At 34.7% G+C, this 23387-nt stretch overlaps 1 protein-coding gene and 1 long non-coding RNA gene across 3 annotated transcripts in view; one reads left to right on the top strand and one right to left on the bottom strand.

The window, feature by feature from the left end:
* Positions 1-11672, top strand: part of LOC125505388 — a 101208-nt gene extending 89536 nt beyond the window's left edge. Inside the window, exon 4 of the long non-coding RNA XR_007282144.1 lies at positions 11585-11672. This is a non-coding gene — a long non-coding RNA (uncharacterized LOC125505388). The remainder of the gene's footprint in view (positions 1-11584) is intronic.
* LOC109534518 overlaps positions 11669-23387 on the bottom strand; it is a 101694-nt gene continuing 89975 nt past the window's right edge. For both annotated transcript variants that reach the window (XM_019900243.2, XM_019900244.2), the window contains 13 exons: positions 22636-22745; positions 20861-21139; positions 20555-20804; positions 20175-20473; positions 19854-20091; positions 18531-18743; positions 16838-18443; positions 16573-16778; positions 15987-16511; positions 15631-15930; positions 13731-13945; positions 12391-12624; positions 11669-12276 (listed from right to left, as the gene is read on the bottom strand). In XM_019900243.2, coding sequence (XP_019755802.1) covers positions 12145-12276; positions 12391-12624; positions 13731-13945; positions 15631-15930; positions 15987-16511; positions 16573-16778; positions 16838-18443; positions 18531-18743; positions 19854-20091; positions 20175-20473; positions 20555-20804; positions 20861-21139; positions 22636-22716 — 4578 coding nt within the window. In that variant the 5' untranslated portion in view covers positions 22717-22745 and the 3' untranslated portion in view covers positions 11669-12144. The remainder of the gene's footprint in view (positions 12277-12390; positions 12625-13730; positions 13946-15630; positions 15931-15986; positions 16512-16572; positions 16779-16837; positions 18444-18530; positions 18744-19853; positions 20092-20174; positions 20474-20554; positions 20805-20860; positions 21140-22635; positions 22746-23387) is intronic.

Here is a 23387-nt window from a genome sequence, read left to right as displayed (position 1 = left end):
TTGATTACTTTTTGATAAATAATTCGTTCTTATTGCGAAACAGGAGCACTATTTATCAATCTGTAATAAAAGACGTGAGGAAATTCTGTCTTTTTCAAAGGCAAAAATTTTTGAGGCGAAATACCCAAAAAGAGGTTTGTAAAAAAATGAATCCGCCTCAACAATACAGAACTTATCTACAGGAAATCATGCACTTCATGGAAGAAAGGAAGTGCGGAAACGCCAAAGAAAATTGCATGTCAACAAAATGGATAGAAATTGAATAAATATATGGCACTTTCAATGTCCACAAGAGAGTCAAAGAAATGACAGGCAGACACAAAAAGCGACAAGAAACAATAACAACGAAAAAATCATACAGGGACAGAAGATAAACTTGGATGGAAAAATTGCATCCAAACACTTTTCAGCGATGATAGACTTTGTGCTCCACTAACTGCAGATAATGAGATCAATGTATAATGTCCAGAAATAACCAGAATTGAAAACTCTATTGGCACCAAACGGCAGCATTCAAAATAGAACAAACAACATCGGAAGATATGTAAATTAGGCAAGGAGTCCGGCAAAGATGCGTCTCTGCGCCTGTTTAATTGGTACTCCGAGTCCACTGTCAAAGAAGCATTAGACGACACTCAAGGAGGAATCAAGATCAACGGAATCTCAACAAATAGCACTAGGTGCGCTGACGACACGGTCCTAATAGCAAACAACGCGCCAGATCTCCAAAATATAATAAATGCAATAGTGGGCCACAGCGATGTGTTCGTTTTCTTTGGCAAAAAGACCCCAATAGACGTTCATATAAGGAGATAAACAATTGAACTGTTTACCTCGATAAAATACCCAGAAGTTAACGTAAACAGCCAGTGTATCTCCAAAAAGGAAATACTGTCAAGAATTGATCAAGCGAGAAAACACTGATGAGCATGAAAACATTTTTTACACAATCAGACCTTAGCATAAGGCTCAAAATTTGAATGGTCAGATGTTACTCTAGTGAGTTATAGCCAAAATTCATGCAAAATTAAGTTGAGACAATCTCGTTCGATTTGGCAAGCATTCACGGGTCTGTTCTCATCAAGCAATAGGTCAAGAATCATGTTAAAATATTAGCATGGACGACCACTCATGTATTTAGGCAAAATAGTACCTAAACTATTTATAGTGCCGAACTCGTTAAGTTAAGCCTTGTTTTGCCTAGTACTACTACTCATGTTGAAGGAAAGCGAGAATAAATAAATCCAGAATTGAGCGATTAAATGAATATGTACCTTTTTGATAACACGCTTTTCAACTTACACATTTCGCGTTAAGAAAATATACTTAGCAGATTACATAAACCCGCTTGTCTTGCTTTCTAATGTGACATCCCTGAAGGATGTTTATTTATCGTAAGGGCCCTTTTTCGAACGTCGAGGTAGTAAATCTTGAGCACCCTAATTTTTAGTGAAATTGTGGCCGCAATAGCGAACAATGGGTTACATCAGTCGCACTTTATGTTTTGGTTTGTTGATGCGTGATGAATAGTGACGGAGGTCTTAAAGATAGTGCAAGTGATTGCATATTCTTTTGTCTGCAAAGTCCCAAGTGTGAATAGCTTACCATCTTGACGATGCATATTATATTAAACATTATAGGTTAACAATATTTAGGCAAGGTTTTTAAATTAAATAAACAATCTTCTATTTCCATCCATGGTGATTGAAAATTAACGTGATTTTTTGAAGGGGTTCCAAAAGCTTTCTCGGAGAATATGGGAAAATGATGTTTCCATTTTTCGAATTTATTTTTGAAAGAACTTGAATATGCAGTTACACCATACAGTTCTGGTAGTAAACGATACAAATAAGACATTGGGAAACTTGCTTGAATTTCCGCAAATTTGATTATACAGCGTCGACGACAAAGCGAAAACGCTGTATTCCGTTAATTTTATTTATTATTTTTATTAATTTGTCGAATTTGAAGTGCAGAATTGCTCCAGAGATCTCAAAACATTACGTTTTTAGATAAAATTCTCCAAACTCTCGGAGTAAGACATTAATCTGCACAACAAACCGCACATGCAGACAGTCTACAAATTTTCTTTGCGTCCTATTGAATCCATAAAGTACATATTTTTATTGAACAACCAGAAACTTAAAACAATATTTGATTTTGAAGTTGTGTCGAATCTATCTGGCGTAACACTAGTTTGAAGCGCAAACCGCACAAGTGCACGAGCTTTAAATGTGACAACTAGATAGCGTGTGCGATTTTTCAAAAAATAATTTATTTTTTAGTTTTCTGAGTAGGACTAAAAATCGAAAACGTGTTTAATCTCTGAAAGCAAAAAAATGATAATTAAAACAGCTTCTATGTCGCAATCATGCTGATACTCGAGATGTATTATCGAATTGCAATCAAACCGTTACTAATAAGATACGATTACTTTTGAGCAGATTTACAATGTGCATTTCACATGTTGATGTTCATTTCTGATTTTTATTGTCTGATTCCACCTAACAACGTATGTGAAACGCATTTCTCTCGTTTGCCTTCAGAAAGTTTTTCTCTCTTTCAAAATCTTTAATCTTTCAATAGCAAAACATATCCGCTTACAGTCAGCGCATTCTAGCTCACTTAGCTACAATCCCTCAGCTGCAGAGCTACATATCAATCCAAGATAATATACATTATAATCTCAAATGTAATCCTGCATTACAATTGATAGTACTCCACTGACATAATATTGATTATAACATGAAGAGAACTCCCTTTTGTTAGTGGGAATTGAAGCTGATTTAAGTTGCATTCACATCGTCACATTTCCAATCAGGCGGAATGCAGATTAGCTGATGTAGCTGACAATTATTTGCGCTAAATATCCTTAGCGATATCAGTAGGAAACCAACATTTATACAACGCCCAAAATTTTTGGGGATATCTTGAGGCTAAAATTACATAAACCCGCAAAAGTTTTCAACTGATACTATCACCAGCCGTGGATGCATTTCAAAGTCCCATATATGAGTAGGTACCTTTGTCTGGATGTTTTTAACATTTTCTCAGTACTGTAACTTATCTATTTGCTGCAAGGTGTCACTGAAAATCTAGGTACAACTTATTGTCAGCTGTTACCGCAAGCCCCATAACTAAGATTAAAATTTGGATCATAAAGAAGAAAGCACTTTATACGACTTTAGTTTAGGAGGAACCAGAATTTAGCCTTCTGCTTATAGGTAATTTACAGTCGGACATTTAGGGCTTCCTCTAAATTTAAATGACCAAATGTAACAACAAAATTATGTATGTTATGTATGCATTAAGGAAGTCGGTCACATTTTTCTCGGGCAGAATCTATTGCAAGCAGGTTTGCGTGCCGTCCAAAATTCCAGACTTTAATCCTTCAGATTTTCGTATTTGTTGTATTGTAGAATCAAATGTGTGCATCCGGGCCAAGAATTTAAAGAGACATTGGCGATAATGAAGTCAGATGCGTTTGTTTGTTATCGGAATATTGGTCTGTGCAGTAAAGCGTCCTAATAGTTAACTTAAGTTAACTAACCATTCCACTTCATCACTATATTGTAACATTTTGAAGGGATTTGTCCAATTTACGATCGAAAAGAAGTGCAGATCAGATTGAGAAATAATTTTGTGTGGTAATAACTAAATATGGTTTTTATGTTTACTTACTGAATTTACGGTATAAATGCAGGAGTTGAAAACCGCGCACTGTAGGTAAAAATCCGGAAACAAGAACAATCGAAGCCGTGGGCAAACAATTGAGAAAATACGTTAAGATGGAGGTAATTTGGAATGACGCACCTTTAGATTATTTTCATGGTTTTTTCTTCAACAGTATTTTCATTAAGTCAACGTAACAGTAAATTAAGTCAAAGTAACAGTGAGTTAGTGATAACAACAAATTTTATCTGACGAATAAAAAATTTATAGACTTGGGTCCCACACCAACATCAATGTTCATCTTGTTATCTATGGGTCCAGCGCTTGTTCATCTAATCATAACTCAACTGGCTCATTTTTTCACAAGGAAACTGTGAATTTTTATTCCTTTTAGTTAGTCGAACTCATGAAAATTTGAAGAGTATAGAATAATTGATAAAAAAAAATGTTTGGAAACTGCAGCTTATGGTCCGCTTGAGAAGCAGGTGTTTAAACGATGACTTATAGTGAACACTTATAGTGAACTTCATATTAATTTAACAATAAAATGCTAACACTTAATTATAATTAAAACAGATTCACGGAGGAAATCTAGCAGTAGAAATCTTTTTCGTTAAAAAGTGTAAAAAAGTCTTCCACTTATAACATACCTAATATTTAACGAGATTTATATCGACATTTTGATAAACGCTTACCAAGCAGTAGACGAAATATTTTCAGTGTCAGTTCAGAACTCTATTTATATCTTGTATATTTTTACACGGACTTTTAAAGCCAAAACAGTTTTCAATGGTTCAATTCAGACACTTATAGAGAACTTCATATTAATTTAACAATAAAATGCTAACACTTAATTATAATTAAAACAGATTCACGGAGGAAATCTAGCAGTAGAAATCTTTTTCGTTAAAAAGTGTAAAAAAGTCTTCCACTTATAACATACCTAATATTTAACGAGATTTATATCGACATTTTGATAAACGCTTACCAAGCAGTAGACGAAATATTTTCAGTGTCAGTTCAGAACTCTATTTATATCTTGTATATTTTTGAGGTCATGTTATGACACAACGCAGCTTCTTGAAAAATTGTACTAAAATCCTAAAGCAACTAACGTTTGTCATCTGGAATGTTCCTTAAGCATGGGTGTAACTTTCAACCAATACATTTTACGCTTGCTGATACTATTTTGAGCCTACAACCCACATCTTTAACAGTCTTCTAAATACTAATAAGAATCATTAATATCCATCCAACTCACGTCTCGAATGTATTAAACTCTGTACATATTTTTATATATCTCGATCGTAGTTTTAGGGTGACTTGGCTCTTTGCAGGAATCTATACATATGTATCGAATGCTTCATTATCTCGATAAAAAAGCTATTAGAAGCGTGATATGCGTATTGATAATTCTAATGCGTATAGGAAGTGTCTTATATGCTTTAGAACATTATTTACTCCCATTCCAGATGCGTTTTTTATACAAAGTATATTTATTTTCTAAAGTAAGGACCACTCAGTAAATATACTAGAGGAGTGAACGGCTAAAATAATTTTCGGTTAGTGCAACTTTCATAAAATATAATGCCTAATACGGTTAAAAGGCAAATACTGCTGACTAAAAAATTATCTCAAAAAGTTCAATGTGAGCACAGGGCTTCTAAACTGCAGTACGATGAGGAATGGACCAACTGGAAACGTTAGAGTTTATTCACGTGGACACACAATAATGTACCAATTAAATATTATGCTGCTATAATATAATATATACATACATTACGGTCGGGAACAGGAGAAATTAATAAATATTACAAAAAGCTTTTATAATATTCTAGTACCATGAATGACTTTAACACTTTAAATTGAAATTAAATACTTTCACGAATTCAGTTTCATCTGTTTCAGTTTTGTTTTGGAATATTTTACCACTAAAATCTACTGCTTACTTGAATAGTTTCCCGACTTCAGTGCAGTCGCAAATGCGTGGTAATGATAAAATAAGTCAGTAATAAATCTGGATATGCCGCACGCATCTGATTATCTGCTTTTCGAAACAAAATATGAGATAAATTAAATTTTAGCAAATAATTTTAAACAACTGTATCATTTTTTGCTTTTTAAGTATTCCATATTAAAGCACTGCAAAGTATAAAAAACATTCTTCAGCCTACTAACCGTCCCTTTCATTCTACTAAATCATGTGCTCTTCCCTGTGTTCGTCATTTCGACGACCACATAAGAACAATGCCATCGCCGTAAATCCTCATATTACCATCCATAAATAGTGCAGACAATAGATGCTTAAATATTAATTTTACAGGGACATGCATATTTTTGAAGTATTTATTTACCCCTGCATTTGCAAGGTGATGTGGGAAGTAAGCGGCAACCTTTCATTAGACATGCGACTATTTTTTAAGGCTTAATTAACTGGAAATTTTGCCTTTGATAAACCTCCGCGCTTAATTAGTTTGGTAAATTTTAATATACGAAAATATAGTAGTTCTACCAAAAAGAACACGTAAAGTAAATATATGTATGTCTTTTTTATTTTTTAATATAAAAAGTTGAAATAAATTTAACCTAATGAACCAACGAACAAAACCAACTTCGGAGGGGTTTCAACTGATAATATCGACATAAAAATAAAATATGGCCAATTTCCCCGTGAACACTTTTTAAACTCTATATAATGGCTTTGAAAAGTCTGCTTTAAGAGATAAAGTTAGCTGATTGATTTTCTGTACGTTAAAGCGCATAATAATCCCATAATCCCCAAATACCAGCCAGAAAAAACTCACCTTTACGACCTCGTAAAACAAGCATAGTAGAACCTGAAGTGAAATTCATATGAAATTTAAGTTAAGAATATAAAGTTTATGATCGCAAGTTACATCCAGATTGAATTTATTTGGCACTAAACTAGTGGGATTCGAGCGTGAAGGGGCTTAGCTCTGATTACTTCTTGTAAATATGTGCATCTATTTTATGGATACGTTTAACTAGTTAAGCCAATATTATTGCACTATTGATTAATAAAATATTAGCCATTTTTAACTTGTCGTAACTTTTTGGCGATTAAAATTGCTAGCAAGCCGGGATATTTATACCGGTACATCAAACGAACGCAATATTTAAAATACTTAATTACGAGTTACTTACGTGGATCAAAAGAAAATAAAATTGAATTATCGTGATTTAAGGGTTTTTTTCCACAGCTATAGATATTCTAATTGATTCATTATAATTCACTATTTATTTTAACGGAGTTTAGACCAACTTAGAAATTTGTAGTCACATTTCGGTCACGCTCTCAGTGCATACAAAGCAAACTAGAAGGAAGTCGCTTTAGGATTCAAATCAGTATTCACCTGAAAACGGTTCGAGATTGTACCAACGGAAGCACTGTGATAACAACATCTTTGTAAGACAATGGTCCGTTTAAACCATTCAACATTTTCAGTCACTTTTGAACAAAAATTTCCGGTTATTTGAGAATTGCGATCAAGTTTTGAACTTTTACGTGAAATTGCTAAAATTATATGCATGTGGCTATCATTAGTATAAAATACCATTTTATTTTGAAAAAAGTATAATATTTGCGTTGGTACCACACTTACATAATACCTCTTGGAAATATCGTTTTAAGCTCGATTAATAGAGGAAACAGTGTTCTGAAAGTTTGTTGAGTTTGTTTGAAATTTTAAACTTCCAACTTGCTAAATTGAAGCGAACTACTGCAGGATCCTGCAAGGTTTTATTGATCAGTTAATATTTTTAAAACTGAAGGGCACAAGGGCAACCAACCAAGTTCAGTGTTTCAATGTATCAATTTTTCAGGAAGAAAAAAACTATTTACTTCTAAGAGATGCGATTTAAAAGTTAAAAAGCTAAAATACGCAATACATTTTTGATCAAGGAATGCATATAAGCAACCATATTACGTTCACCAAAAATGGACTTGGTTGGTTCTTGCTTAGTTTTTGCAGTTTCTCTTTGTTCTTCCCTGGGATATAGTAATAAATCCAACAATGTCGGGTCGAAAATTTCTATTTATTGAACACATTATGAATGAATAACTAAAGAAACAGCTTTAGTCTTTTGCTTCTCAACAAATCGTTCACACACTTATGAGACCTAAAAGTTACTATAGTGGTATGGTTACAGTTTACCTCATAATAATTCAATTAGCTTCAACTTCGCTGCATGTCTTTTCCATCTAGGTGACTATCGTGAAGCAAAAATTTTCCGATAAAATAAGAGCCAATTTATAATCAACTTGAGAAATATATTCACACTTGAGATATTGTAATAGGTAAGGTAACTGCAGAACTTTATTCTTTATGTTATATCAGGAAAAGCTCCGATTATATCCTGCCCTCAGGTTCCACTTTATTATCGAATAAATTAGAGAGGAGTATGACCATTATGACCTGATTATAAATTGAAGTTATAAAATTTTTACTTTATTTTAAAAACCGTTAATTTGGCTCTGGTGCAGCGTACGGAAAGGGAGTTTTGCAAATTCTTCCAATAAATGTTGAGAAAAGAGTGGTGATGGAATGAAAAAGTGATTGATGAGACAACCATCGACTTTTCGACAATTTCATTTTCAAATTGTCATCTTCGTATTAACGTGAAAATTGTATTTCGTTTCTTTGGCTAAGGGATTATTACTTTATTTCAGGACCTTTGGAAACCAATCAACTGCTAACATTTGAACAATATTGTGTTTTAGTCCTTTCACTTTAATATAACTTTACTAATAAGATAAGTTTAACCTTTATCAAATCAGATTTTTTAATTTTAGTATCAAGAATTGCATCTTTTTTAATTTGCAATTTTCGCATTTAGTGTTACAGTATTTAAGAAATAGTTACAGTGTAGAATAGGTAGTAGTTCGTCTGGCAGAAAAAATAAAATTGATCAATTACATAAAGTTCAACAATATATGTGAATAAAATTTATTTTATATTGTTGCAAAAAAGTAATTGCAACACTTATCGTAATTTTTACTCTGGTCCTTTGGTTTCAATAGGATCAATTCATAATTAGTAGAATTTATTATGTAAAGCATCCACGTGAAATATTTTTTTTGCATTGGCCCATTTGGGTATCACACAGTCGTCAGCTTGTTTCTTGCTTCGAATGTAAATTTTATGACGAGAAAAACTTCGGAAAACAAAGTCTATTAAATTGTATATATTCACCAATAAAATCTCAGTCCAGTAAGTTCAGTAAAGGTTAATGTTGCGCGAAAAGTGTTGAGTTTTATACAACAATGCAATTCATTACTTCAATATAAAAAATATGTAAAATATAAAATTGACAAAGAATTTTTCAAATACGGTTTGTTCAGATTGTTTTCTTTTAAATAATTCTTAAAAGTTTAATGCAGAAACCAAGTCGGACATGTTGGGGACCTTTGAAGGTACTTATGTTTATGTACATAAGTAAAAAAATGAGAAGTAAAAAGCCTACATATTTTTTACATCAAGTTTACTCAGTCAGATTAATACCGACAATCATCTTTCTATTTTTCACAATTGTTATTAAGCTAATCTTAAATAATAAAAGATATGAAACGATAGTTTCAAATATGCCATATATGGACCTCGTTTTAAATAGAAGCTATGCTTGATAGCTTTTGCTCACGTCTTGAAAAAATGTACTGTAACTGAGAACATTGTGTTTCACAGAGACACACTTTCGAGGACATTCCTTGAAGCTAGTAGGGTTTTTGGGCTTTTAGGCCGTCTCAGAACAGTGTAGGCGTCCGAGCAAATCACCTCTGAAGATGCAAGCCACTCATGCTTGCGAAACGTTAGGAAGAAATTCCATTTTACGACGCCCTAAAAACCCGAACAACCCACTAGTCTTAATAAAATTGATGAAGTTTTTGAACTGAGCATTTTGGCCCGCGTAAAACAAAACTCATCTACTCTTCGACGAGTGCGATTTTCGAAGTTGCAAGTACATGATAAAAATTCGCTTTTTAGGTGTTCAAAGAATTTGAATTCCGTCTGTTAGTTAGCTGTTTAATAAAAAGCACAATTATTTTTATAAAATATTTCAATAAAAAAAAAACTATTACAAAATGCTCATTTATTTACCTACAGCTTAATAGCACGCGGGCAAAGTTAAATTTAAAAGTATTTAGGCCGTTAAATCGGCTTCAACATGATGGGGAACACACCTTCACAATGTGTTAATGGTGAAGGACTGTTTGCATTTGGATTTTTGATTGATTAAATGAGTTTTCTTTCACTTTTTTTTTTCAATTTTCACTTCGCGACATCAGTTTAAAATTTTAATTGATGGGTAAGCGCTAAAAATGAAGCGTAAATAAAAAGCTATCGTACGATTGATGACTTGAAAAATGCTCCAAATGAGGCGTTTTGTGCCATTTATAGATCTTCTCTTAGGGAAACCACGGATTCTATTTTTAAAGATATAAAATATTTATACATTATTCATATACAGAGTGTTTGGTAAGTAGATACATTTCTTGCAGGGGGTGATAGTGCGCGTAAGTTTGGATATATTTCGTTAATATACCGTGTTCCGAAAACGCTTAGTTTCCGATCTACAGGGTGATAAAGTTTTAATTAAAAAAACGTTACTTATTAATATTGCGGAATACGCTTGGAATATTGAAACGAAATTTTACAGGCTTAGGCTCTTAACAACAATACATGTTTTGTGATGAAAATTTTGTTTCTAGATTTTCCAGTGGCGTGGGCACAGCCACGACTGTAGATAATTTTAAATAAAAAATGTTGCGCCACTGATTTATGAGCAATGTACCTGATGACTCAAATTCCTGTTCAATTTGGAAGAGAAAGGGTCTTTCGACTTTTTTTCTCCGACGTTATGTTTTCAAGTAAATAAATTTAAATCGATTTATTATATAGCTTAATCGGGTTGTAATTAAGTATGGTGTAGTATAAAAACAAAAATTGTGCACTTAGATTGCATCAATTTTATTACAAAAAAAACGCAAAAAGAAGTTAGTCAGACACTCGAAATGACAGCAATTATGAAAGTTTTTCATTCAGTGACCAAACTAGTGCAGAGCAACTTTTTAAATAAAAACTCGATTACGCCTGGCAATAAACCGAGTTAAATTGTTTTACTCAAACACGGTGCATTGTAGAAAAAAAGTCAAGAGACCTTTTCTCTTGCAAATTGAACAGGAACTTGAAAAATAATATTTATTTATAGAAAAATAAGTGAGGTAACATTTTTCTTATGTAAAAGTATCTACAGATGTGCCTGTGTCCACGCCCATGGCGAAGCTAAAAACCATTTTTTTATCGCAAAACATATATTGCTGTTAAGTGCCTAAGCTTGTAAGATTTCATTAATATTCCAAGGGGTTTCCGCAATATTAAAAAATATAATTTTTTAAATTAATACTTTAACCCGCTGTAGATCGGAGACTAAGAGTTTTCGGAACATGGTCTATTAAAGAAATATATCCAAAATTACGTGCACTATCACCTCCTACAAGGAATGGATGTACTTATCAAACACCCCGTAGGTATAGGTAATTGATGGATTTTACACATTTCATTTTTACATAACTGACTGACTACGGATTCCAAAATAAGTTTTGTTTCAACTACTTTTAACTGCCCTAAATTTTCAGCTGTCATATCATTTCAAATGTATGCACCCAAATTATAACAGCAACAAGTTTTCAGGAAAATAGGCCATTTTATAAAACGAAAAGCATGTATTGTTCACGAAACGTACAACGTTGAAATAACTAAAGCCGGTTTTTCACTTTCCGACTTTCATTCAACTGCATCTAATTTTAAGTTTTCAGAGGTATATATGCTTTTGCTGGACGAATATTGAAAACTTATAATTCCTTTCAATAATGAATAATTGTTGTTTCTTTCAGACGCGGCTATTTCCCATTATCGGCAAGGACAACCGACATAGCGTTTAATTCGGAAACCTGAGGTAAGTGAAATAAGTAAGCACGCAGCATTGATTATCTTTATTACAACTTCGTTTAAACAGACAATACATTAAGTAAGTTAAATATGGAAAATTACAACTACGTACACAATATTGTTGTCGTTTAAATATGTAATTAGCCTTTACCAAACCAAAATATCACAGCTAATGATTATTATTTTTAAAACCTCGTTTATCAAAGTTGTCTGTACATTTCGCTAAAAGCGCCCTAAATCATATATAAAAGGATACTACTGGGTTACGTAATATGACTAACAGAGTTAAGATTTTTCGTTGTTGTTTCTAGACAGCAGAACTACGTTCTCGAAATGTTAATACTCGTATTAGTAGGAATTAAATTTCTCCTAAGTTTAAACTTAATGCATATTTTAAAATAATCGCTAATATTTCGTACAAAATTTGAATGGGCAATTACTGGCATGTCAAATTGCCTCCATCGCTGCGCATTAATTTCCAAACAGATTTGCATGAAGATTAGTACTACGAACGAAGCCCCATTCCATTTATCATGATATTAGCAAGGGCGTTTCGACGTTTCCTCCATGGCCCCATCCCTTGTGCATGATATTGCAGCTTCCTGTACCATACTTGCGTTTGATCTTCATCTTCAGCCTGTAAAACATAAGTCTGCATAAATTGATTTTCAGTAAATTGTGCTTTGGCCAAGTTTTTTCTCTAAAGCCTATGCAACAGCAACAAATTGTTTTACTACATTTGGTTTTATACCTTGAAAATAAAAGTGTCCCTGTTTAGCAATTCCTGAACCTCAAAGTAACTTTGCCAGGCGGGATCCGCTGCAATTACGCAACGATCCAGATACAGCGGCTCTCTGAGCAGCGAGTAACGCCCGTTCTTATCTCGAACTAGTAAGAGAGCAGCTTCTCGCACTCCGGATTGCTTCATGGAAAACATCAAACCATTTTCGTCCGTCTTCTCTGTAGATGGCTTGTTTAGGGGCGTCTTAAAAAGCGGTTGTATCAAATTATGACGAGATTTTTCAGTTTTTCCTGATCAATACTCATATTTAAATTAAATAAAAATGGGAGAAGCATAGATAAACTGCCTTTTGAATGCAACAGAAATCAAACTTTACTCGTGTTTTTAAATTTCCTAAAGACTGGCATAAAGCACACGAAAAATGACATTGGTGTGCAAATTCACTTTAAACGAAATAAGCGCACAGACGTGAAGAAACAAAAACAGTCTGGCTGCGAGACGAGCGGAAATTGGCGAGACGATCAAAGCAAAAAAAATGCATCAATATACGTAAACTGATGTTTAGTTTTTCAGTAAAAAGTGCTTTGTTTTAGTTGCGCGCAGGTGAGCGAAATTGTATTTTTATTCTACAGGCTATTTGTTGAAAGGTAAGTGCAGTAAGTTATACATTTACAAGATGTCTATACTTTTAAATGGAACAATAATATTAGTCCTTATTTGATCTAATATTCACATTTCACATTTAGTATACTAACGCCATTCGGCAGGAATTTTATGGTTTTTTTTTGTGAATTTGGCAGAATGGGACGTGGTTACTATCAATCTTTTGAGCAAACATTCAGATATTTTGTTCCAACTCGATGATAAAGAATTTTGGGTAACAGTATCAGAGGCCTTCGACAAATCCCTAAAAAACGTTTAAATTTCCCGCTTGTTTAGAATAATAAAATTGGAATTGAATTGAGAGATTTTCAAACAACAACTTAGCAAAATGTTTATAACAGATATTCCTATTATGCAGTTTAAACTATTTCGTCCGATTTAAATGTGTTCATTGCAAATTTCCCAATCTTAACTTTAGCGTAAACTAGGTGATTTAACAAAAACTTGAATATAATTAAAATCATCGCTGATGCTAAAGAATATTTTTTCAAATTTCTCCGTTTTAATTCACGGAAATTAAAAATAATAAGTAAAAAATATTTATTGAGCAACGGATTGGTTATGCTATTGTTTTAAAATTTGAAAATGTGTATTAAATAAAAATCGTTTAATGCCATTGTGAACGGTAAACTGATCGCTTTAATCCAAATATGCTGGGAGCAACTGATTATAACTGACTTGCTTACCTTGCCATTTATCACCAACAAGGCATTGACGGGGGTAAGTTTGATGGTGCGTCCTTTTCTCCAATTATTGTCTGTTGGTTGAGTGAACAGTAGTTTTCCTTCAAGCACAAAGCGAGCTTCTTCATGGTTCCAGTCTAACACATCTACAGCAATTTTTCGCAACTTGATGTTTACTAGATCCATTTCGGTACTTGGTCTTCTACCCGAACTGCTACCTGTTTAGAGCAGAATTTCTTAAGCAATGTTATGTAATTTTAATTTTTACTAATACGTCTGCAAATTTTGTAAAGTAGCAACATTTTTTCAATGGTCTTTAAATATTCCTATATACAGAGTCATATCGGTTAAAGCAAGCTGCGCCTTTAAATACACAGGTTAACTTAATATATTTATTTAGAAAGTCTGAGTAAAGAACGATTTTAGGCGTAAGAAAATATCAATTGGCGGCAATTCTACATTCAAGCAAAAAAAATCAGAATAAAACTCCACAAAATAGTGAAATAAAAAAGAAGCTAAATAATTCCTCAACTGCTGGTAAAAGTATCCTCTAAAGCGGGTATCGGTAGTCAGATTTCTTAAAACAAAAAATATTTGAAAGTGAATAGCATTTTAATTATAATGGGCATATACTTACCTTATTTTCATAAATGCGAATCATTAAGCGGATAAATAGAAATAAACAAAATTATACAGAGTGTCTCAAAATTGTTGGTCAACAATGATTGATGCACAGAACCCCTGAACGTAAGGCAAGTACTTCATATAAAAAATTTCCGAACTGATTTTCATATAGAATTATGGGCTTTCAAAGTTTAAAAAATAAACTTATTCTTAATTATTACGCCGTTTATTTCACGTTCGTGAAATTTTTGTGGCGAAAGTAGCTCATAGATACTCGTCTTTTTGAATTGTAAATGTATCCCAAATCTTGTTATTGTACAGGTACGGTCAAAATTAACTTTTATAATGAGTACGAATTTAACGGTGTTTCCAAATTTGGGGATATGATGAAGCAGTTCGGTAGACCCATGTTTTGGCTGCAAAAAAGATATAACTTGTTTTTCTCGAAATCTCTTACGGCTTTTGAGATAAACCAATTTTTGGCAGTTTCTAGTGATAAAACTAATACTAACTTAATTTACTTAACTAAGGCAAATGTTCAAAATGCGTCCCATTGGTCCCTAGGCACTTTTCAAAACTGTTAAAATATTTTATTTGAACGCGGAAGAACAAATTTTGGTAATTTATAATAATAATATTATACTAATTTTATGGTATAATAATACGATAAAATATGTTATTCAGGGTGCAACTAGATGTTTAAACCAATTTGCAAAATGCATAGACAAATGAGACGCATGTTGGACATTTACCTTAGTTAAACATAGGTTGGATTTTATTTTCACATGCGTATTATTTTTAATAGTATTAGTTTTATCACTACAACTACAAAAAGTGTTTAATCTCAAAATCCGTAGGATATGTCAAGAAAAACAAGGTGTACCTTTCTTGAAGCAAAAAATGGGTCTATCTACCGACCTGATCATATCCCCAAATTTGGCGCAACGGCGTTAAATGTTTACTCATTATAGAAGTTAATTTTGACCCTACCTGTACAATAACAGGATTTCGGATAAATTGCCAATTAAGAATGACGCGTATCTGTGAACTTCTTTTGCTACAAAAATTTCACGAACGGCAAATAAACAGTGTAACAATCACGAATAAATTTGATTTTTCAACACGCCACTTTGAAAGCCCATAATTCGATACGCAAGCCAAGTCGGAAATTTGTTTTTATATGAAGTATTGGCCTTATTTTCAGATCTTCTGTACGCCCTATCATTGTTGACCCACAATTTCGGGACATTCTGTATATTGAAGACAACTTTCTTCTTACCTATTCTCCTCCATAATTTGCTTGGTACGTCCTTCGTTTCCGAGTTCATGTGGTTTAAGTGAAGTTCGATTTTGTGTTGAGCCTCCTTAAGTTGCTCCCTCGTTTCATGATGGGTCGGAGTGACTTTAAACAATCGCGCCAATAGCAAAGGATACTTGGTCACCCGCTGGACCGGAACCATCAAAAACGAGTTCAAATTCATCCTTCTCAGCATGGTATTTTCCATTTGCGATACCCTCAGGAAGATTCGCAACAGTTCTTTTTCCTTTTCAAGACCGGCTAAAAGTAGACTGGCGGTACCTATAAAATGGCAACCCGTATTAGAGGAGATTTTCTCCATTGGCTGAACAGCCTACCTTGGCGAACACAGTAAGTTTCAAAAGCGTGAAGCATTGGAGCTGCTTCAAGGAACAGTTTACCGATATTTACAGTCAGGAGGTCGTCATCGCCTTGCTCCAAAGCGATTTCTACCGCATCTCGCAGTCTTTCAGCCAATGCCTGACTATTCTCTAATAGTTCCTCCACATTTAAGAAGATGGCTGATAGCTGATCGGCAGTTAACAGGCCAGCCACCAGCATAGGCTGATAGAACTCTTCAAGAATAATCTGCAAGTCTCTGCTATATTTTTCTTCAGTTTCGACAATTTCCGTGATGATTTCCTTGCGTTCCGATCGCTTTTTGACGCATTTCCTACACAAAAGAGGATCGTTTTCAGTTTTGGAGTCCAACGTGGAATCACAGTCTTCACAAGATGCAAATATTTCCGGTTTGCTTCGGTATTTGCTCAAACTCGACTTGCTCGTTTCTGATCCCACTCCGGAGTCATTTCTTTCGACTTCTGCAGGTTTTTGGAATGTTGCTTTTTCGTCAATTAGGGCACCTTAAAACCGCAATTTATCACGCTTTGAAATATAAAGTTTTGACAGGTTTTCCAACATTACCTGATATTATCAAAGAATTATCTTCACTCGAGTCACTGACGGTGCTCATGTGAGATGCTCTATTATACGATTCTTTGGCTTCATCTTCGTTGTTTCCATTGGAATGAAAGTTGTATGTGTAGCCCTCTTCTTGAGCTATGCCGCGTTCTTTCGCGTCTACTAAGTAACTGAGGATGTCATATTTGGATGCTCCTTCGAAGATTGACCTATGATTCAAAGTAAACTTAATCAGATATCTGTTGCGTCAGTTGATCCTAAAACTCACCTGGTTGTAAACTCTTTGTCCAAATTCAAATCGTCCAGTATCAAGGACGGAGGAGGGTTAGCTGGTAGTGGAGGAGGCATCTCAATTTCTTCATAAATGGGATCATTGTTAACTTTGATACTTTCGTAGTGATGATCATCACTTTCAGATACTTCGATATTATCGCCTTCCGCTAATAGTTCATAAAATTTGGTGCGATTTGCCAACTCCTCTTCAGTGACTGAGCTTCTATTACTATGGTCCGTATAGCATTCTGAGCCTTGATCCATAGGTTCGTACTGGCTAAAGTCACCATCTTCTAAACCTATTTCGTCTCGCACAGATTCGTAGTTTCTTAGTCTTAGAAAAGAGTCTTCTAGGGAAATGGGAAGATTTGATTCTTCTAAAGGAGACTCGAGAAGAGACTCGGTTTTACCGAGGGGCAAGATGTGCTTGGGAAATTTGTTATCTCTTTGTCGCCTAGCCACATCTGATTTTCCACAGACATGGGGGACTAGATTGTGGCGAACTGCTTCAACGGGATCCCGAAGAAGTTCTTTCAGCAGCTCGGAAGATGAAGATGAATCTAAGGCGAGTCGCAAGGTTGGTTTGTCTTCGTGTTTAGCGATTCCAATCTCGAGGGTTTCAATCTCAGTAGTTGTATTGAAGGATGTCACCATCTCATTTGCGTCATTGGAACTCGCACGTCTGAACGATGTTTCTTTGGGTGTTTCTCCAATAGCAGGATGAGGACTGAAAGACCCTGTTATGTAAATCGTACTGCTGTTATGTTTGGTTGTGACCTGAACAGGATTCGATTCATCATTGACAACCACAGATGACTGATACAGAGGCACGTTATCATTAATTACTGTGGAATAACAGTCGTCGCCATTAATCATTATAGAGGTTTTTCTTTGAGGGTTTTCAAAAATCGAGATTATTTGTCCCCCATTCACATTGGCAAAATCTGCATAATCATTTTTAATTTTTATTTTATGATCCGTAACTGGCGAACAAATTTGCACTATGGTTTTATTTGCTTTGTCTGGTTTTGGAGACTCAATTTTGACGGATGGAGCAGCTTCAGCTAGATTCACGATTTTCACTCCAGCCTGCTTGCTGCTGCTGCGTTTTCGTGGTGGTGCACTTGGAGGTGACATCTCTTTTGCTACATCCTCAGGTTTGTTTACATTACTGTTAACAGATATTTTGTGAGCTTGAGCGGCTGCTTCAGCAACAGTCGATTTTTCTAACTCCTTTTTACCGGAGTCATTATCTGGTTTTTGGTCAACTGTACAGTTGTCTTCTGACTTCCGATCTTCAGCTGGCAGTTTATCTTCGATAGTAGTTTTTGCGTTATTACGCTCTTTTGGTTGTTGATCTGCGGTTATGGGCGGTGGTGGTGGCGCTCTAGTCGGCCGTAGCTTCAGTGGACTAATCTTGCGAGTTCTGGTAGTTATTCCGTCCAACTTTGCCAAAGCATGTTCAGAGAACACTAACCTCGAGTCACTTCGTTTTCGTGTTCGTAGAGCCATTGTGTCGTAAAATTCCACGCTCTCCTGGCCGCCATTGATACAATCGCTGTTACTTCGATAGACTTTTGGTGTTCGTTTTACTTCTGGGGCTGTAGAAAGGGTAGCCACATTATTTATTACATGACTAGATTATTTACAAAACATAAAGGACTTGATTTTCACAAAAATTATATTACCTTTCTTTGCAGTTGGTGGCTCAATATTCGTATCAATTTCTTCTAATGCATCTTCGAAGACTTCATCAGTAGTTTCATCTTTATCGATTGTGTGTGTTTCTGTTTCTTCATGTTTGAGTTTCGGTTCAACCGACTCAGTTATATTTTCGATTAATTCGAATGGTTCGTCTTTACCCACATCCAGAGCTTCTTCTTCACTTCCGTCAGTAAAACCTGGAAAATTTTATAGAGCATTGTGTGGTAGTTTCAAAGCTTCACACAATATTGTTGGCAACATTTTGTACGTTATACAGCATGAGATGTATTATTTCATTATCTCGTTTCATTAGTACTATAAACATCACAAACATATTATCGGGTAAATCTGCGAACACAGCGGCAATTTCAGGCCATTCTTTAGGATTATTATATATAATATTTGCTTTATGAATCCGTTGAGTTGCTAGTTCGCAATATGCAATGTATTTGATTAAGGTCTGAAAATATAGTGAAAGATTAGCTCAACTTAGCGGCTAGAGAAGGAACCAGTTACAAGTTAGAGGGAATATTAATTGCACTATTAAAACACTTTTTTTTGAATTCATTGAAGTTGAATGTTTTAAATGGTTGTCTAACTCGGATTTAAAAGTACACTTCTGAATCTCTAATTTCTTTATTTTTGACTGGCAACACAATTTAATTGTTAAATGGTGCAAAAATTGCAAATCCGTCCCAACAAATTTAAAATTTTCGCAAAATCGCATCGCTTCGCAGCTACAGAGCTTTGAACAAAGTTGTTTCTATTCTAGTTTTGTCTTCACAAGCTTGAAACCGTTCTGCTGATTGTAGTGAAAAGCGGAATACAAACACTTCTAATGACCTTACAGATGCTCCTTAAGTTTTACTCTCCCAATCCCTTGGGGTATTTTGTGGGCCAAAACGGCTGCACAGGGCTATTCACTGATTCATTTGTAAAATTTTGTTTCTTGTTATTTTTTGACGTTTTATTTTGTTTCTGATATCTATATTTATAGAATTCGGGACAATGTATTCACGTAAATTTCATGAAATGTTGCAGCAAGTGGTGGAAACCCATTGATTTGTGTCTTTTGACGTTTGTACAGAATACAAGTCTATTTCGTGGGTAACGTTTAGTGAAATTTACATGATTTAAGAGTCACATCGCCCGGATTTCTTCTTTTGTTTATTCACCTATTTGTAAAATTATTATGAAACATTCACCTATTTTTCGGTTCAATTTTGATTTAGCACTATATTTGCATTTTCAATACAATTCTTGTTATGGATTTTTGAATGTAAGGAATTTACATTTTTAATACTTACCAGCGTCCAAAAACTGAACCTTTTTCCGAGGAGTTAACGGCATTGGTACGGGAACATAAAATTTGGTGCCTGTTTTTCGGGTCGAAGTAGGGCTTACTGCTTCCTCCACATCCGAATATGGAGATGAATCGCCGTTGTAGTTCGATCCTCTTTTTTTCAATATTGACTTGAAACGACTTGAATTGAGGGTATTATATGCGGAGTCCGAATCCTTGTCAGGCTTTGCGGGCGTTGATAACTAGAGTCATAGTAATCAGATGTAAAGTTTTTATACCTGACTTTAACCTAAAGTCGAAAATCTAGAATATTCTGAATACAAACCAATCGAACTCCTGATGAATTATCCTCGGACAATTGCGCAACTGAGAACTGCGAAATCGCTTTGTTGGGCAGTTTGCCATTTTTAGGAACTTGGACGTCTTCATAGTCCTGATGGTCCACATCTGATCGCAACCTTATGCGCTGCCCATTCACTAAAGTAACATTTTTATGTTTTGGAACTTTTGCTTCCTTGGATTTTGCTGCACTTTCATTGCACATTAACTCGTATGGATTAACATCGCATTCTAAAATCGAGCGACGCCCGAAAGTCGAATTGTATGAAGTATTCTGTTTTGTACCTGGAAAACATACATTTTTCATACATGGGTTTTAATGAAGGCATTTATATCCATTTCTGGTTGTGCGGTTGGGACACCTACTTTTTCCTTTGCTCCCACTGTTGTTCGGTTTTGTATTATCTCTGCTATTTTTTGTAGGAGATTTTGTAGTGTCACGAAAAGGGGAAACAGTCGAAGTTGTTTCTGGAACCGATAGCCTTGATCTTCTCATCAGATCGTAGGGGTCTGCTGTGGGCAGAATAGATGGCCGGGATGATGAAGTAACACGAACCGTCCCGGCCCTTAGAGGGGCACTGGAAGCGATCTGCTGCGATGTCGGATAACATCGTACCTAGAATGTGTGCTTTGATCAGCACGATGTTGCTGAGATTTTACTCAAGTTCTCACCGTTCCAAACTTCGAATCGGTAGAAGTTAGAGGCAATCGTGTACCTTTGCACTTTTTGCACAAATGAGGCGATTTTTTCGATGAGGATCGCCTACTACCTGTTACGTAATCGGAACATTGGCACAGCACTAAAGCAGGGGCTAACAGGAGGCCTCCAGAAGTGCTCACGCTGCCGTAAAGCCACGGCTCTGCGTACCGCATGGAGCGCGACAAGGCTCCGGTGCTGCCTGATGATGATCGATTAGAAACGTCACCGCCGCGCCGAGAGCTGCTTTCACTCTGGAAATGGAATATTCATGAATTAGATGTCAAATATTTATAAGTTTTTGAGCATACGAACTGTTGAATGGACCTCAATCAAGTGATTTTCCAAAATATATTTTATTATAATTGTTTTCAGTTCAGAGGACACAAAAAAAGTTGTGAGTGAGTGAAACGAAGATTACCTTGAGGCAACTGAAAAATATCCTAGTGAAGGTTCAGGATTACAGCAACTCAGGAAAATCAATTGTAATCCTTGAAAACATATGTGCAGGAGAGCAGAATTTTAGAGAACGATTGGCTGCTGAAGGAGTTTGTTTATTAAATAAAACGGATATAAGAAGAATGGAAAATGATTCTACTTTTCAATGGAACATGCAGGTGTCCTGCAAACACTACGGTTTCTGTTAAAAAAAAACGACTTTTTGTTATTTCCTTCAGAATTTTCGGAACATCGTCATCTTTTTATATTTAATTGTTCCCATTTTGATCTTTATTGAAATATGTTTTTCACTCGAGTCAATGTACCAATTGGTACAGTTTTGTTATGATACTCTCGGTGTGTGTATTCAGCGGCGGCATTCATCAATTCTTTTAGTCTTTATCCGTATTAGTTTTTGCGAAATATACGAATGTGAATATTTAAATATTCCCTAACTTTTAACAATCCTTGTTTTTTCAATGGTAATCCGATGTAATAATAATACTGATCTGGACCTTTCGAAAAAATAATTCGTACTCAATAAGTTTTCAGTGTGTATGTAAGTCACCTGGATCTCGCATCGATAATTCCCAGCGCAAGTTTTCTTCGATATTGGGTTTTATTCTTTATTATTTTCGCATTTGAATTTACCATGATTATTTTGTGATATGCTTCTTCACATATCTAAGTGTTTGATATATCTGTGTACCATTATCTTATCCGTTTGTCCTTGTATCCCTTTTGCTCACAGCCCTGTATCTAACATACAGGGCTGTGATCTATCATACAGATCTGTATGTATCTAACATACATACAGCACAATTTGTAACATTGTTGACTGACAAGAAATGCATTTTTTTTTTCGCAAAAACTATGAATGCTATGAAGTTTTTACCAAGAGCACAAAATTGCGAATACATGATTAGTACATGAACCAAAAAATGAGTTGATTTCCTCGACCAAATAAAAAGTTCTGGTAGTTTTTGTACCACAACACTCAATAATTCACCACTTGTCCAAAACGCCTGAACTCGATTGTTTCATCAAAATATGAGGCTTACATAGGAACAAATTCACAGCAAATTTCACCAAGATACATCGTACCATTCTCCTGATATTTCAAAAGGATAGTTTTTTTGAAGAAATTTGGCCATCAGTAGCAGAGGAGCCAGACATTTTTTGTTAATAAAAGTTGGGTCAGATCGTCTTCTTTTGATGCAAAGAATATCGCAGTATCCTTTTGATCATGTGCTTATGGGACACCATGTATATTAAATATTAGTAATAAGTATTTATTAGCTTGATCACTTACCCTTAAACCGTATGATGAGTGTACGGCATCTGGAGGCGACGTAGGAAATCGATGCATTGCATGGCTAACCAAAGCTGCCATAGGAGTGCAACATATGTGTTAACATGTCACTGAAATTACAAACAGCAAATGTTAAAATTGCAAAAATGTTCAGCTAATTAACTAACAAAAAAAATGACATTTACACTATTTTAAAAGTTCAGTTATATCTGCTCACATTTTCACAACTTGTCCGTTTTTCGTAAATATGAATTATTAATTATTTAATTGAGCAAAACTAATCGAGTTTACTCAAACCATGAACAAACTAATAACATATAAAAACAATCAATAAAATGTTAAATTTGCTTTGCAACGCGTCTTAATTCGTAAACAAGTTAAAGAATACATGAATTTTTATTAACCAAGTTGATTTTTCAAATATTGGGAAACCCTAGTAAGTAAATAAAATTATTGCATATCACATGCATACCTACAAAAAATGTGCAGAATTGTATTTTCCAACTAAAAAAGTTGAATGAAATGAGTGACTTTTTAGCATGATTGGAAGTGAAACAGCAAGACAAATTACGGCAAAAATTAAAAATAAATTTGCTACGATATGTATACGGACATCAACTAGTGGAGTGATGTTTCATGTTGGAGTTTTTTAATTTAGCTCATGTTTAAATGAGATTTGAACACTGTTTTTAATTCTCACGGCGCTTTTTTCGGAGACAACAAAATACAACAATTAATTACTTAGAAACTAT

Source organism: Dendroctonus ponderosae, unplaced genomic scaffold (assembly GCF_020466585.1).
Source record: "Dendroctonus ponderosae isolate FM_Combo_2020 unplaced genomic scaffold, Dpon_F_20191213v2 Dpon_F_20191213_8, whole genome shotgun sequence".
NCBI classification, from domain to species: domain Eukaryota; kingdom Metazoa; phylum Arthropoda; class Insecta; order Coleoptera; family Curculionidae; genus Dendroctonus; species Dendroctonus ponderosae.
Note: the sequence above shows the minus strand (reverse complement) of the source record. Positions and strands in the feature narration are given on the sequence as shown.